This window comes from Rhinatrema bivittatum, chromosome 4 (assembly GCF_901001135.1).
Source record: "Rhinatrema bivittatum chromosome 4, aRhiBiv1.1, whole genome shotgun sequence".
NCBI lineage: Eukaryota > Metazoa > Chordata > Amphibia > Gymnophiona > Rhinatrematidae > Rhinatrema > Rhinatrema bivittatum.
The window spans coordinates 249,156,618-249,173,306 of NC_042618.1; the positions used below are offsets into that span (position 1 = coordinate 249,156,618).

At 45.5% G+C, this 16,689-nt stretch overlaps 1 protein-coding gene across 5 annotated transcripts in view; it reads right to left on the reverse strand.

Moving 5' to 3' along the window:
• CAPRIN2 (caprin family member 2) overlaps positions 1 to 5,772 on the reverse strand; it is a 263,440-nt gene extending 257,668 nt beyond the window's left edge. For all 5 annotated transcript variants that reach the window (XM_029600006.1, XM_029600005.1, XM_029600004.1 and 2 more), the window contains exons 1-3: positions 5,636 to 5,772; positions 4,360 to 4,607; positions 780 to 842 (exon numbers count right to left, since the gene is read on the reverse strand). In XM_029600006.1, the coding sequence (XP_029455866.1) occupies positions 780 to 842; positions 4,360 to 4,593 (297 nt within the window). In that variant the 5' untranslated portion in view covers positions 4,594 to 4,607; positions 5,636 to 5,772. The remainder of the gene's footprint in view (positions 1 to 779; positions 843 to 4,359; positions 4,608 to 5,635) is intronic.
• Between the last annotated feature and the right edge of the window lie 10,917 nt (positions 5,773 to 16,689).

Here is a 16,689-nt window from a genome sequence, read left to right on the forward strand (position 1 = left end):
AAGGAGTGAGGGAAAGGAGGAGAGATGCTGATTTTCCAGAAAAGAAATTAGTGACTGAGGGAGTGGCACTCAGCCATCAGGGACTGGGCATGTGATTAGGAGCTGTAGGCCCACTGGATGAATCGAGTGGGACTTGGGATGAGAACCAGATCACCAAGAGCAGAAAGGAGGACAAAAAAATCAATCCTGTTCTCTGCACTCTTCCTTACCTCAGTGGTCCTCCTTCTGCAGCCCCAGTGTTCAACCCCCACTAGTTCTTACCAAGCATTGATGGGTGAATAGATGGGGGTTGAGAACTGGTGGGAACTGAGTATAAAGGATCACTGGGATAAGGAGGAAGTGAAGAGTGTTTACATGTGTAGGTGAGTAGGTGTCTTTAGAAGAGACTTGACACCCTATGCTGGTCTCCTCCCCCCCACAAATCACATCTTACCCTGGCTCTGCCGTTCCTACTCCACCTATCCTGCTCTAAAGTTCCACTTCCTTTTTGTCTGCACAGGAAGTGCTGCATTCAATGGAAATACTGACTACTGCAAAGTGGAGAGAATGTGTGCAGCAGAGGCCTCAGCTTCCAGTGTCTTGCTAATTCTTCATTTCTCCAGAATGCTGTAAGCCTGGCCAGCTCCAAGCAGCTTTCAACTAGCAGACATCAGCTTTTGTGAAAGTGTTAAACTCAAAACTAGCTTGGGTCATTACTAGGTGAAGCTACTATAGAACTTAACATGTTCTTAACACAACTTCTTCAGAACCTGCTTTGAAATAAGTTTGTGATCACTTACCAACTGGTCCTGATTAAGAGTTTCTCCATTTTGCCTGCGCTGTTTGTAATCCTCCAATTTGATCTAGAAGTTGGAAAAGGCATCAGTATTTCAGTTCAACATACCAACTTGCTATGTAGCCAGTAGACTAGCAAATAGATTTGCTATGTTTGGGTGTTTGTCACTCATGTTCAGAACTACACTGGTATTGCATTTTTGGGGCTATTTAATGATTGAGACATTGAGTTTAAAAATTCTTAACCTTAAACCATGAAATGTTTCTCACAGGACATGCAAGGAGCAATTTTCTGTTTCCCCTGGGGGAAACCTACTTCAAAACATGGTCTGGCCTCTGGATAAAAAGTACACAGGCAGTGCTAGTACTGCAGGAATTACACAAGCTTTTAATCCACAGCTGAGAAATAAAGGTGTTGCCTGTGGTGGGAAGGGACATGAGTGACCAGACATACCTTTTACAGTCATTTTTAGAGACATTAGTACTCACATAAGTAAATTCTTTACCTATCCAATAGGCAGCATAAGACAAATCTCTACCTCAAGTGCTCCACTTACAGCAGTATCTTTTCAGTCTCCAGAGTTGCCCATTCAGTAGGTTTGCCAGTACACAAGCCAAAGGCAGCTTTTTCAGTCCTATACATTTGTTTGGTGGGTATGCCAAATATTGAGCTTATTAACCACAAATAAACAACCCTCAGTGAACAGAAAATAGTAAGCGAGCCTCAAGTTAAATATTTGAAATTGTTTCCTAAAGGAATGGTAGGAGTGTGCAATACATGCTGAAGATTAATCTTAGGACTGCAATGGGCTTTAGAAAGCCTTCAAAATAAAAAAAAGTGTACACCAATTGCTCCAACCTAAGCTTAATGTGAAACTAATGTAAACAGTAAAAAAAAAAAAGATGGACCAGGAGCCCAACTACTGTATAAACATGGGGCCACTCACTTGTATACACAGGTACTGTTAATGATCATGTACCCAAATGGGTCTTTGATGGCTTGTGTGGCCCCATGTCTATAAAGAATTTTGTTTGGGCTCCTGTTTATTTAGTACTCTTGAAACAAAGGAAGGCAATCTATGATGGCCGTGTAGGAAAAACAAGAAATAGATGCCAGGTGTCCTTAACCATGTTTATTGTAGAGGAGATTCATTTAAAAATTGCCCGACTCAGCTGAGTTTTGCCACTTCTCTAGTGGCTGCCTCAGGGGTTACAGTAAAATGATATAACAGAAAGTTAGACAAATTATAAAATATCAATACAAACAAATGCACATTTAAACTGGTGAGGTGAAACAGAACATGTAAAAGATCTGGAGCTAAAATAACTTCGTGTCAAATGTGATTATAAAACTATATACATCCTGGGTAAGTTAACAATTGGAAGTCTTATTAAAAAATAAGAAATTTTAGTAAATGTGTTCATAAAATAAATGAAATACCTGAGTTTAGACCTAATATGATCTTGAATCACTTGTCATACATAATTTCAGTAAAACATCCTCAATTGGGGTATATCTGCAGATCACACAATTTATACATTACAATTTGCTCTAGTTGTATTCTGAGGAACCCTAACTGGTCTCATAAAAGCAATTTTTGCACAGGTGATGGTGCAAAGTATTTGAATATTAAATTGTGTTCATTTAAGCTTGATTTTAGGATAATTCAAATTGAGACCCAGACTTTTCCATTTATTGATTGGTGCTGTTTTGACAACATAGGAGCATAACTAGAACAAATTGTAATGTATAAATTGTGTGTTCTGCAGATATACCCCAATTGAGGATGTTTTACTGAAATTATGTATGACAAGTAAGATATTCAAGATTATATTAGGTCTAAACTCAGGTATTTCATTGTTTCACTCTTATTTTATGAACACATTTACTAAAATATATTTATTTTTTAATCAGACTTCCAATTGTTAACTTACCCAGGATGTATATAGGTTTTATAATTATCACATTTGACAAAGTTATTTTAGCTCTAGATCTTTTACATGTTTCACCTCACCAGTTTAAATGTGCTTTTGTTTGTATTGATATTTTATAATTTAAATTGTGTATCTCTAACTTTCTATGTTATGTCATTTTACTATAACCCCTGAGGCAGCTAGAGGAGTGGCGAAACTCAGCTGAGTCAGGCAATTTTTAAATACATTTCCACTACAATACATACAGTTAAGGACACCTGGCATCTACTTTCATCTAGTACTCTTTACATTAAGTTAGAGATGTTAAGCTTAGGTTGTTAGTGCAATTGGAATAGTAAAGAATTTTAAAGGCTGATACAAGTGTTTTAAAATTTATAACAGGCATAACTGTACATTTACTCTTCAGCAAATATTGCAGTCTGATACCATTTTTCTAGGAAACTGATTTCAAATATTTAACTTAAGCGGTTCTCACTTTTTCAATAAATATTGATCTACAACAGCTGTGAAGAAAACAGGTCTGCAGCATCAACATAGGACATCAAGAACACAAGTCCAACTTGTGATTTTTAGTATTTCATACTTTCATGTTAAAGGGTTTGATGGTAGTCGATATCTGCCAAACCTACCAGTAAACAAGTTGTCAGCTTCCCTACATTTGTAAAGTAATCAAAGTACTACAGTTTGACAGAAAATAAAAATCAGCACAAACTAGGACAGCTCAATTTAAGTGAACTAGAAGCATGCAACAATCCAGTGTTAAGTTCATTCACTAGTAAGTGCCTTGACTGCAATGAAGGATTTTATACAGACATATGGATCAGTTCATGTTTAACACTGGAGAAACCCTAATCCATTCTTAGATAACTACAGTAACATTCAACCATACCATACTGTACTTTGAAACAAAGCAGATTAGTGTATAATTACTATATTGCCATGGTTGAATTAAGATGCTACACTTAAGATTTCAACATTTACAGACATGCTCTTCTGAATTGATCTGTGACAATCTAAGCTGAGGGATCAAATCCTGTTTCAGTCCCGTTAATCAGTAGCTTGTGTAAAGCATGTTTGTGTAGAAGACTCCTCCTCCCCAACACTGCTCCAGTTTATGAAATAGCTGTTTAAAAGTGATCAAGCTTATAAAACAAACACACATTACGGTTAAAATGAATCCGCTAGTGCTGCCGAACACGTTCATGCCTTCTAGCTTGATTCCAAAAAGCTATGCATCCTGTTGTATTGCAGCATCAGCAAAAGCAAACAAGGCAATCAGGTACCAATGCAATTGAGTTAGCAAAACGAGTAGCTCAGTATCCAAATAGTGCTTCACAGTTTGAATGCAACTGACAAAGTCAATTCAATATTTCACTTTTAAGATAACATGTTTAAAGAGAAAGGCAGCTGAACACAGGCCGGAAAAAAAGGATTTCCAGAACGCTGCAGCATTAAGGCTAACCCCACATATTTTCTTGCCTGTTTTCTGAATTATCGTTTCATTGATCAATAGACCAGGCAATCAGCTCACTCAATTGTATCAAGGCCCCATATGTCAACCCTGCCTAGTTTCATTTTGAACAGTATTTTCTTAACTTCATTTTATTCTCCATCTGACTACTTTGCCCTGTTGAAGCAGGAGCGCGTTACCTTCTTTTTCTCGATATTCCTAATCTTGTGTTTCAGGCAGATCATCCCATTATCGATATAGGTCTCGTATAACTGGAAAGGGGTGGCGGACGAGGACAGAGTCGCTTGCAGGGGAGAGAGGGTAGGCTGGCTCTCCCCTTTCTGCCTCGTCGGCTCTTTCGCCGGCTTCATGCTCTTCGACGAGGAGTCCGAAGGCGAAAGGTCGCGGCAAGGGGATGGCGAAAGCTGCACCATTGACACAGATAGGGCTAAAAAGAAGGCAGTGTTAAAAGTCATCCGTCTTTAGGGGTGAATTCCTGATTCTGTCTTAATAAATAAAACTCGGTCGGGAAAACACAAAAAGCTTTGGTCAAGTAGCAGATCCCCCTACCCCCAAAAGTGGAATTTTTTTTTTTTAAATCAGGGAGCCATCACAATCTCCCTGTCTGCAGGACTAAAAACCCTCTACCTAGCCGGAAACGGTAGTCAATACAGAGGATTCCAGAAAAACAGAACAACACGTACGGTTCTAACCACTTTCCCCACAGATGCCTCACGAAAGGCAATCACCTTCCAAAGCTGCACGCTCTACAGCTCATCAGGATCCAGGTGTACTAAGCACTAAACCAAAAAAAGCGTCTAAGGTAGAAATACCGGGTATGCATGCATAAAGTTTACAAGCAGTTTTATAGCATTTTAAAAGCTATATTTAAAAAATGGTCAGCGCTTTTAATTTAAGCAAGCACATCTTTGCTGCATAAGAAACAGAACCGATTTTACTGGTACATTGACTATTTCACCTTCTTAAAACTGGCATACTTAACTAGCTCTTACAAATTTACTCTAAAACTAGATTAGGCTATATAAACATGAGACTAGCAATTGACTAGACTCTGGAGGAGGATCACAAGAGAAAACCCTTTTAAATTAATGCATTATTCTTCAGCTGGGGCAGGGACCCCCCCCACCCACTCCAGGGGCCAGCAGAATACGAATCCGTAGACAAAAAGCAAACTTGGCGGGTACAATCACCATCGTTCGGCACTTCCTATTTTGCTCCGCATAAAAACGTGGAAAGCGAAGGGGGCGGAAAGAGAGACAGCGGGTCTTACTACTTTCACATACTGCCTTGGGGAAGCCTCATCCCACCTTGTTTTTGGCACCACCCACGTGAAGTGGAAGCCAAAGCTCCCATCAGAGCGCAACCACCGTTCCGCACCGAGGGGGGGGGGAGACCAAAGCCCTACGCCGTTTACCACCCGCTTTTCAGCTGCCCAACACCGGGGAAGTAAGATACCTTTCCTCGCGTCTTCCGCGCGAAGATTTAGCCAGAAAACCCAATAGGCTACAAGTCACCAAAAGAAAAGCTGCTGTCCGCACGCCGCCTCCCTCCCACCGTAGCATGCGAATAATCAACCACAAGCAGGTCAACAAACCCGCCCCTGGCTGCCGCCTCTCGCTTTTATATACTCCCACCGAACGTGACGCTTCTGCTTCCGGCAGGGGGCGCGTCCATTCCGCTTTCCCGAGCCATCAGGAGCCGGCTCCCGCTATCCAATCGGAAGCTCGCCTTCCCAAAAGCGCCCCGCCCTCCTCGCCAGCCTGACCTACCCGAAAGCCAGTTCAAGAGAAAATGTTTGTTCTTTGCTACGTTTGAAGTTCCGTTTCCCGGGTGCCTCTCTTACGAGACATTGAAATATTTATATCATATACGTGCCCGGTATTTAGCGGCAAGAGAAGTAGGCGAATTTGTGCTGGCTTAGCACGTGGATCATACAGACAAGCTTCCGACTGCGCCAAAATGCACCCCACCCATTCTGCACGGGCCAATGACCGTCTTTGAGCGCGTAGTACGAATTCCAGCGATCGTGCCGGGAGAAGGGTGACTGAGAGAAGCAGGACTTGATATCTTTTTTTTTCGTACCGTTACCTATCCGGAAAAAAAAAAAGGAATCGCGTCGTGGTCTTAACGGGTGGGCATGCATTTTCTGGGCTGGAAATGTCTTTACGGTAAAGACTTTTTCAGTGCTATTTGTCAGGCTGATACAGTAAAGCGCGGCCGCAGTTACCCCGTTGCTAACCCGCTGTGTACTCAGAATTTCGCTGCCTAAGTCTAACCCGCGATTCACTATCTGTTTTTACCGATCCTTACCGCTTCTTTAACTCAACGCCTATCCCTTTCAGCCCGCGGCATGTATATGTATGTAAACGATCCGCTTAGCTATTCCCTCCCATACAGTAAAGTGCGCCCTGACTATCGCCTTTTTAACCTGCTATCTTGCCTCGTCTTTAACCGACTAATTTACCGCCTACCCTGACCCTTGCCTTAGTGTGGTTCACTGGTTGCTCAGCATATTCAATTTAAAGCTTTAACCTTGGTATTTAAGGCTCAGCATGATCCCATACATTCCATTGAACTGTCTGTATTCATAAGAATGTAATTATCTGATTCTACCACCAAAAGCCTCCCAGTCCCAAACCAACCCAATCCACAGAAAAAAAAAATGCTTCTCGCACTTAGCCGCCCAGTCCCAAACCAACCCAATCCACAGAAAAAAAAATGCTTCTCGCACTTAGCCGCCCAGTCCCAAACCAACCCAATCCACAGAAAAAAAAAATGCTTCTCGCACTTAGCCGCCCAGTCCCAAACCAACCCAATCCACAGAAAAAAAAAAATGCTTCTCGCACTTAGCCGCCCAGTCCCAAACCAAACCAACCCAATCCAAGCCCAAGCAGAGAGAGACGACATTTCACAAAAATGGACACAACCCACCGGTCTAAAGACTCTTAGATGATTTCTGGGATTTACCAACTACTACAGAACATTCATTAAGAATTACTCTTCACTAACTGTTCCACTAATAGCAATGACTAAGAAAGGTGCCAACGTCGTCAAATCGGTCTACGGAAGCTGTGACAGCATTTCAGAAGCTGAAAGATGCCTTCTCGAGTAAGCCATGTCTCCGCTATCCGGACCCAACACGGCCTCTTATTGTGGAAGTCGATGCTTCAGATGTAGGCATAGGGGCCGTGCTAAGCCAGACCAGTGACTCTAAGATTTTGCATCCACATTCTTTCTTCTCCCGATGCTTCTCGCCAGCGGAGAAGAACTACGGCATTGGGGATAAAGAACTACTGGCAATAAAGATGACATTCGAAGAGTGGCACCCCTGGCTTGAAGGTGCACAACATCAGATCACTGTTTTCACTGACGGGGGGCGGCGCAATGTTCGGGGTGTTCCGGGGAGGCGTGGTTCCGGCCCGGGAGCATTTCGGGGGCATGGCCGAGGCCTCCGAAATCGCTCCCAGGCCGGGGCCTGGGGCAGGCGTAACTTTTGTGATAAAGGTAGGGGGGTGTAGATAGGGCTGGGGGCGTGGGTTAGGTGGGGGGAGGCTGAAGGAAAGTTCCCTCCAAGGTCACTCCGATTTCTGAGCGGCCTCGGAGGCAATGGGCAGCGCACACAGGGCTCGGCTCGCACAAGGTGAACAAATGTGCACCCCCTTGCGCGCGCCGACCCCGGATTTTATAAGATACGCACGGCTACGCACGTATCTTATAAAATCCGGCGTACTTTTGTTTGCGCCTGGTGAGCGAACAAAAGTATGCGCGGGCGTACTTTTCTAAAATCTACCCCTAGTTGTAAACCGCTGTGATATGCATATGAATGTCGGTATATAAAAGTTTTAAATAAATAAATAAATAGATCAGCAGGAGCGTCTCTCGCTTGACCAACTTTCGAATTTGCAGGAACATAATAGGCTTTGGGGTAGATTTTCAGACGAGCGCGAACAGCCTACTTTTGTTTGCGCTCCAGGCGCAAACAAAAGTACGCTGGATTTTAGTAGATTTTAGTAGATACGCACGTAGTCACGCGTATCGGCTAAAATCCTGGATCGGCGCGCGCAAGGCTATCGATTTCGTATAGCCTGCGCGCGCCGAGCCGCGCAGCCTACCCCCGTTCCCTCCTAGGCCGCTCCGAAATCGGAGCGGCCTAGAAGGGAACTTTCCTTTGCCCTCCCCTCACCTTCCCCTCCCTTCCCCTACCTACCCTCTCTTCATTCACATCCTCTAGACTATGGATCCACAGTGTTTATCCCATGCCCCTTTGAAGTCTTTCACAGTTTTGGTCTTCACCACTGTTGTGGTTATGTGTGTTTTGGTGGATCCTTGGGTGCTGTGGAGGTGACAACGCCCACAGGGAGGAGCCCCGTGAGGAACCACAGCACTAGGCTAGACTCGTGCTACACAAAACACAGAAAAATGTTCTTTTATTAAACGGCTAGATGGTAGCCACCAGGTGGCAGTAATGAGGCAGTCTGTAGTTGCAGTCCCAGGAACCTCGGCAGAGGGAGCCCTTCTCTCCACGATGACGTCAGGAAGTTCTGCAGCAGGTATCCCAGCGAGGAGATACTGTGGGTGAGACAGACTGAGAGGTTAGAGTACTCACTGAGAATAGCTGTTGGTATGCAATTCCACCAGATAAGTAGATGAAGGTACAGGCACCAAGGCAGGGAGAGCAGGTCCTCGAGCGAGTACCTGTTCCCTGAAAGGCACCTGAAATAAAGCAGAGGGCCCCCGAGGAGCGGGTACCCAAGTTAGTTGATACCCCGAAGGGCTGAGAGAAAGCTTCCAGCGGCAGCACGGAAGCGGCAGAGTAGCATAGACAGGAACGGATTTGAGTCCTTGGTAACTCGGGGAGCTAGCAAATCAATGAGGCTGATATACCCGGATGGTGTGACGTCAGCAAGAGGGAACGCCCTCGAGGTTTGCGCCAAGGGTTGTATAAAGACATGGGTTGAGCGCGCACCCTAGTAGGTACCTGGGAGGAGCAATGGCGGAAGGCTGCACCATAGCCTTTCATGGGACGCCAGAAAGGTCGGCTTGTAGACGCTGTGGTAGCCATCTTGCCCAGGTAAGCGGGAGGAGCCGAGATTAAGGTGAGGCAAGCGGGGCGAAGCCGTCAAAGACCAACGGACACATCAACCACTTCCTCCGGAAGGGCGTTCCAGGCATCCACCACCCTCTCCGTGAAGAAATACTTCCTGACATTGGTTCTGAGTCTTCCTCCCTGGAGCTTCAAATCGTGATCCCTGGTTCTGCTGATTTTTTTTCCAACGGAAAAGGTTTGTCGTTGTCTTTGGATCATTAAAACCCTTCAAGTATCTGAAAGTCTGTATCATATCACCTCTGCTCCTCCTTTCCTCCAGGGTGTACATATTTAGATTCTTCAATCTCTCCTCATATGTCATTCAATGAAGACCATCCACCTTCATTCTCTCCACACATTGATCCTTTTCACCATTGTCATCTAAGCACGACAAAGGCAAAACAATTTTGTTAGTGCTAACCTCAGGGGGAACCAGGTTGTGGAGGAATTCGGCACAATTCCAGGGTTAAGGATGACTCAAGGTCTGGGGCAGCCAGCAACTAGCTTGACTAGCTGCCCAAAGACACCCCGATGGAGTTAAGAGGAAGATCTTGGTCCTGGAATACATGTTTATCCATCGGGCTAGTTGAAGACAAACTTTCAGAAGCTTCCGGGTACGCTTTAACCTTGCCCTTCCTGTTACTCATAGTAAAGAGAGGTAAGAAAATTTAGGAAACAAAAATTTTTTTAAGGGAGTCGACAAAGTAGAGTCCCTTAGCATGCAGCTATCTTGGATCTCCAATGAAGGCGTTATGGTTTTCTAAAGAAGTAGCTGAAAAAGTAAGGGGGGGAAAGTTAGCATTCATAAACTACAAGAGATCGTAGAAAAAGGAAGACGAGCGACAATATCTGGAAAAATTAAAAGAAGCTGGGAAAATAGGAATGCAAAATTCAAATGGAAGAAAAAATAGCAAGTACAGTAAAACAGGGGTAGCAAGACTTTTTTTTAGATATATCAATGATAGAAAGAAGTGCAGAAGTGGCATTGTGAGACTCTGAGGTGAATATGTAGAGGTTGATGAGAAAAAAGCAAAATTGCCTGGAGCAGGACCACATAAAATGAACAAAAATAAGATTGGACATCAGGTAAACTGCAATTGATTTTTGGAACAGTGCATTCGTGAGGAGCTAACTAAACGCAAAGTAGGAAAGGCGATGGGGCCGGATGGAATGCATAGAAATGACAGTAGAAGAAAACCAAACGACCCATCCAGTCTGCCAGCAAGCTTTCAGACTTGTTTTTTTTTTTCTCATACTTATCTGTTACTCTTGGCCCTTAGTTACCTTTTGGTTCCAATTCCCTTTCACCCCCACTATTAATGTAGAGAGCAGTGCTGGAACTGCATCTAAGTGAAGTATTTAGCTTGATTGGTTAGGAGTAGTAACTGCCTCACGGGTCGATACAGTAAGGCCGCGGTAGAAACAGTGCGGCAGTGTCAGGCGCACCCTTCCTCCCCGCACGCACAGTTCTCTTCACTAAGTCCCCGATACTCTCTTCTAATTGCATGCAAATGCATGCCGCGGCTTTAAAGCGTTAGGGAAGGGTTATGCCCGCGCAACCCATTTTACTGTATGGGCGCTTAATACAGCGCCTATACAGTAACCTGGGTGCGCTGGTACCTGTCATTTCAAATGTCATTTCAAATGGCATTTGGAATGACAGGCACCAGGAAGTGTAAAAAACACGAAAAGTCTTTGTTGCTTCGTCGCTGTGCCTCTCCTCCTCCCGGAGCAGGGCGCGAAAGCAGCCTTGCTCCGGGAGGAGGTGAGGCACAGCGGCGAAGACAGACGGGAGAGGAGAAAAAGCAGAGCCGAGCAGAGCCGAGCAAAGCGAAAGCGTGCAGCAAGCCGGCGAAATAGACCTGCGAGCAGAGGCAATAGCAGCGGTTCGGTAAGCCTGGCACCCTCCTTGATGTAGTACGTCCCGGATGCCCCCCCCTCCCCAGCGCGCCCGCCACTACCCCTTTCATCAGCTGCATCCACTGCGACCCGGCAGTCCCGTGAGGCCTACAAAAAAAAAAAAATCCCCGGCTCCCGCACCCCCGCACTGGCCCGCCGACTCTACCCCCCTCCTCCCGATCGGGCGGGTAGGCGGCGGCGAAAACCAAAGCAATTTTTTTTTTTTTTTCAAAAAGCGACATCACACAATGCATAAAATAATTTCTCCAGCCTTAAAGCGACTTACTTTTGGGATCTGTCAAGTAAGTCGCAAAAGTAACTTACTTTTCTGAAGCCATCACGATCGTAGCTCAAGACGAAGATGGCCGCCTGCACGGGGGAAAGCGTGCAATTGGCCGCTGAAGACGTGACGTCACATCTCGTGACGCCAAACGTCGTGACGTCATGTCTTCAGCTGCCAATTGCACGCTTTCCCCGTGCAGGCGGCCATCTTCGTCTTCGTCCGGAGGAGCTAAGATCGTGTTCCTGATGGCTTCAGAAAAGTAAGTTACTTTTGCGACTTACTTTTGGGATCTTAACAGATCCCAAAAGTAAGTCGCTTTTGGAAAAAACCAAAATTGTCGCTTTAAGGCTGGAGAAATTATTTTATGCATTGTGTGATGTCGCTTTTTGAAAAAAAAAAAATGGATTTTGGTTTTTTTTTCTTTTCGCCGCCGCCTACCCGCCCGATCGGGAGGAGGGGGGTAGAGTCGGCGGGCCAGTGCGGGGGTGCGGGAGCCGGGGATTTTTTTTTTTGTAGGCCTCACGGGACTGCCGGGTCGCAGTGGTAGCATGGCGCTGTGAGGGGGGCGAAAGGGTATATACCCATGAACGGATTTGAGTGGGAGCGCTCTGTGAAGCGGGACATGCCCATGAGGGGCATAATGGGTGGATGCAGCTGATGAAAGGGGTAGTGGTGGGCGCGCTGGGGAGGGGGGGGCATCCGGGACGTACTACATCAAGGAGGGTGCCAGGCTTATTGTTTTATTGTTTTTGAGTATCTTAAGCGGTGTCGATGGATTTGTTACTAGACTCACAGTCCTAACTCCTACTAGGGGGAGGCGGTAAACTAGCACGTTAAGGCCGCGGCAAAACAGCGGGTTCCTAAGGAGATAATATCAGCGCCCGTTACAGTATCGGAGGGGAATAGCTAATTCCTTCATTATACAGCTTTTTCGTTCATTTACATGCTGGGTGCGGAAAGGGTTATGTGTCTATTTTACAAAGTGCTAAGGACGCGTGAAACTGGAGACTGTATCGCTGGATGGCCTTACTCGTCTGTATTGTGCGCTCCCAGCACGTTACAGACGGGGAATCTTTAACCGCACGTTACTGTATCGACCTGTCAATAAGCAAGCTACTCCCACACTTATTTGTTTACCCAGCCTGTGCAATTCAGTCATTGTTGGTTGTTGTCTGAATATAAATCCACTTTTCTTCATTCCCCCTGCAGATGAAGCAGAGAGCTACGCTGGATGTGCATTGAAAGTGAAATATCAGGCTTATTTGGTTTGGGGTAGTAACCGCCGTAACAAGCAAGCTACTCCCCGCTTTTTTGTGAATGCAAATCCTTTTTTCCACATTTCCTCTTGCCGTTGAAGCATAGAGCAAGTCGCATTAACTGTGTGTATGTTTATTGAATAAGGGGTAGATTTTATAATTTTGCGCGAGCTCGTACTTTTGTTCGCGCACCAGGCACGAACAAAAGTACGCTGGATTTTATAAGATACGCACGTAGCCGCGCGTATCTTATAAAATCTGGGGTCGGCACGCGCAAGGGGGTGCACATTTGTGCAACCTGCGCATGCCGAGCCCAGCGCCCGCTGCCTGTTCCCTCCGCCCTCCCCCCACCTTCCCCTCCCTTCCCCTACCTAACCCACCCCCCCCAGCCCTATCTAAACCCCCCCCTTACCTTTGTTGGCAGATTTACGCCTGCTGAAAGCAGACGTAAATCTGCGCGCACCAGCAGGCTGCTGGCGCGCCATCACCCGACCCAGGGGCTGGTCCGGAGGCCTCGATCACGCCCCCCGGGCCCGCCCCCGAAACGCCGTGTCACGCCCCCAAAACGCCGCGCCATTCCTGGAACGCCCCCGACGCGCATCCCGGGGCTCTGTGCGCGCCGGCGGCCTATGCAAAATAGGCGTGCCGGTGTGCACAGGGCATTTAAAATCCGGCCCTAAGGGTATTATCTCCAGGTAGTAGCTGTCATTCCCGCAAGCCACCCTCTCTTCATTCACATCCTCTAGACTTTATGGATCCACAGTGTTTATCCCACACCCCTTTGAAGTCCTTCACAGTTTTGGTCTTCACTACTTCCTCTGGAAGGGCGTTCCAGGAATCCACCACCCTCTCCCTGAAGAAATACTTCCTGACATTGGTTCTGAGTCTTCCTCCCTGGAGTTTCAAGTCGTGACCCCTGGTTCTGCTGATTTTTTTCCAACGGAAAAAGTTTGTCGTTGTCTTTGGATCATTAAAACCCTTCAAGTATCTGTATCACCTCTGCTCCTCCTTTCCTCCAGGGTGTACATATTTAGATTCTTCAATCTCTCCTCATAAGTCATTTGATGAAGACCATCCACCTTTTTGATCACCCTTCTCTGGACTGCCTCCATCCTGTCTCTGTCCCTTCGGAGATACGGTCTCCAGAACTGAGCACAGTACTCCAGGTGAGGCCTCACCAAGGACCTGTACAAGGGGATAATCACTTCCCTTTTCTTACTCGATATTCCTCTTTCTATGCAGCCCAGCATTCTGGCTTTAGCTATCGCTTTGTCACATTGTTTCCCCGACTTCAGATCGTTAGACACTATCACCTCAAGGTCTCTCTCCTGCTCCGTGCCCATCAGCCCTTTACCCCCCCATCGAATACAGTTCTTTCGGATTACCACACCCCATATGCATGACTGCACTTCTTGGCATTAAATCTCAGCTGCCATATCTTCGACCACTCCTCCAGCTTCCTTAAATCCCATCTCATTCTCTCCACTCCTTCCAGCATGTCCATTCTGTTGCAGATCTTAGTGTCATCCGCAAAAAGATAAACCTTACCTTCTATCTCGTCCGCTATGTCGCTCACATAGATATTGAACAGGACCAATCCCAACACCGATCCTTGCGGTACTCCGCTTAACACCGCTCTCTCTTCAGACTAAGTTCCATTTACCATCACACATTATCTTCTGTCCGTCAAGCAGTTTGCAATCCAGGCCACCACCTCGGCACCCACTCCTAAGCTTCTCATTTTATTCACCAGCCTCCTGTGCGGGACCGTATCAAAAGCTTTGCTGAAATCCAAGTAGATGACATCAAGCGCTCTTTCTCGATCCAATTCCCTAGTCACCCAGTCAAAAAAGTCAATCAGATTTGTCTGACAGGATCTTCCTCTGGTGAATCTATGCTGCCTCTGGTCCAGCAATTCATCAGACTGTAGATAGTTCACTATTCTTTCTTTCAGCAGCGACTCCATTACTTTTCCCACCACCGAGGTGAGGCTAACCGGCCTGTAGTTTCCAGCCTCATCTCTGCTCACACTCTTGTGAAGTGGGACCACCACCGCTCTTCTCCAATCAATCGGCACCACTCCCGTTTCTAGGGATCTATTGAATAGGTCACTCAGCGGACCCGCCAGCACATCTCTGAGCTCCCTCAGTATCCTGGGATGAACCTCATCAGGCCTCATGGCTTTGTCCACTTTCAGTTTCCCTAGCTCTTCCCATACATTCTCTACTGTAAATGGAGTTACATCTATTCCACTCTCCTCCAGTTTCTTGTTAACTAGCGATGGTCCTTCTCCAGGGTCCTCTTTAGTGAACCTCGAACTGAAGTATTTGTTTAATATTTCTGCCATTTCTTCGTCTCTCTCCACACATTGATCCTTTTCACCTTTCAATTTCACTATACCACTTTGAACTTTTCTCCTTTCTCTGATGTATCTGAAAAATGATTTGTCACCTCTCTTTACCTCTTTGGCAATCCTTTCTTCCGCTTTACGTTTTGACTTTTTACATCTGAGGGAACTTAGAAATGTCCTGGCAGCTCCACTGGCTGACCTTTTCAATGCTTCTTTAGAGTCTGATGTAGTTTCGGAGGACTGAAAACAGGCAAATGAGGTTCCTTTTCATAAAAGTGGAAGTAAAGAGGAGGCTGGGAACTACAGACTGGTTAATCTGACCTTTGTGGTGAGCAAATTATTGGAATTGCTGCTAAAACAGAAGATAGTGCAGTTTTTTAGAATCTAATAGATTGCAAAACCCAAGGAAACATGGTTTTACCAGAGGTAAATCTTGTTAGACGAATCTAATCAATTTCTTTGATTGGGTCACCTGAGAATTGGATCAAGAGAAAGCACTAGATTTGGATTTCAGTAAAGCCTTTGACATGGCTCCACATAAGAGACTTATAAATAAATTGAACGGATTTGATATGGGACCTAGAGTTACTGTAATTGGGTTAGAAACTGGCTGAGTGAGAAGCAACAAAGGATAGTGATAAATGGAATTTTCTCTGAGGATGGGTTCTTAGTATCAGTTTGCCTCATGGGATCAGTCCTTGAACCGGTCATTCAACATTTTCGTGAGTGACATTGCAGAAGGATTGTCAGGAAAAGTTTTTCTTTTTGCCAATGATACCAAAATCTGCAACAGGGTGGACAGCCAGGAAGGTGTGGAAAGCATGAGGATGGATCTAGCTAAGCTAGAGGAATGGTCTAGGGTATGGCAACTAAGATTTAATGCTACAAAATGCAAAATAGTACTTTAAAAAAACCCAAGGGAGAGGTACAGATTGGAGGTAAAATTCTTCTAAGCATGAAAGAAGAACAGGATCTGGGAGTGATTTGTATTTGATAATCTTAAGGTAGCCAAACAGGTGAATAAAGCTAGCAAAAGCCAGGAAGATGTATGGCCTTATAGGGAGGGGAATGGTCAGCAGAAAAAGGAAGGTAATATTGCCTCTGTATAGATCCCAGGTAATACATTATTTCGAATACTGTGTTCAATTCTGGAGATCACACCTTCAAAAGGATATACACAGAATGGAGTTGGTCCAAATGATGGCTACTAAAATGGTCAATGGTCTTCATTCTAAAGCATATGGAGATAGATTTAAAGATCTAAATATGAACATCCTAGATGAAAGGCTTGATAAGGGAGTTATGATAAAAACATTTAAATGTTGCGATTGGCGATCTACAGGCTGCCCCCATGGACCATCACTCTCCATGCCCAGTCTAAAATGTGGCAGGACGCCACTAATTCCAGCCCGAACCAGCCACACTCCTCGATGTGGCGAGACAACAACAACTCCTATGTGGCATATGTCTCTTCTCCACATTTAAAGAGTCTGTGATGGAAAAGCCCCGCAGCCCCTATTGATATCTGTGCCAAAGGCCTATAAAAGGGCAACACGCAGGTTTCTCACCTCAGCAACAGGTCCCACTACTCCTGCAATAGAGCGTATTGCTTCAGCATCGTTTTCGTTTCCAGCC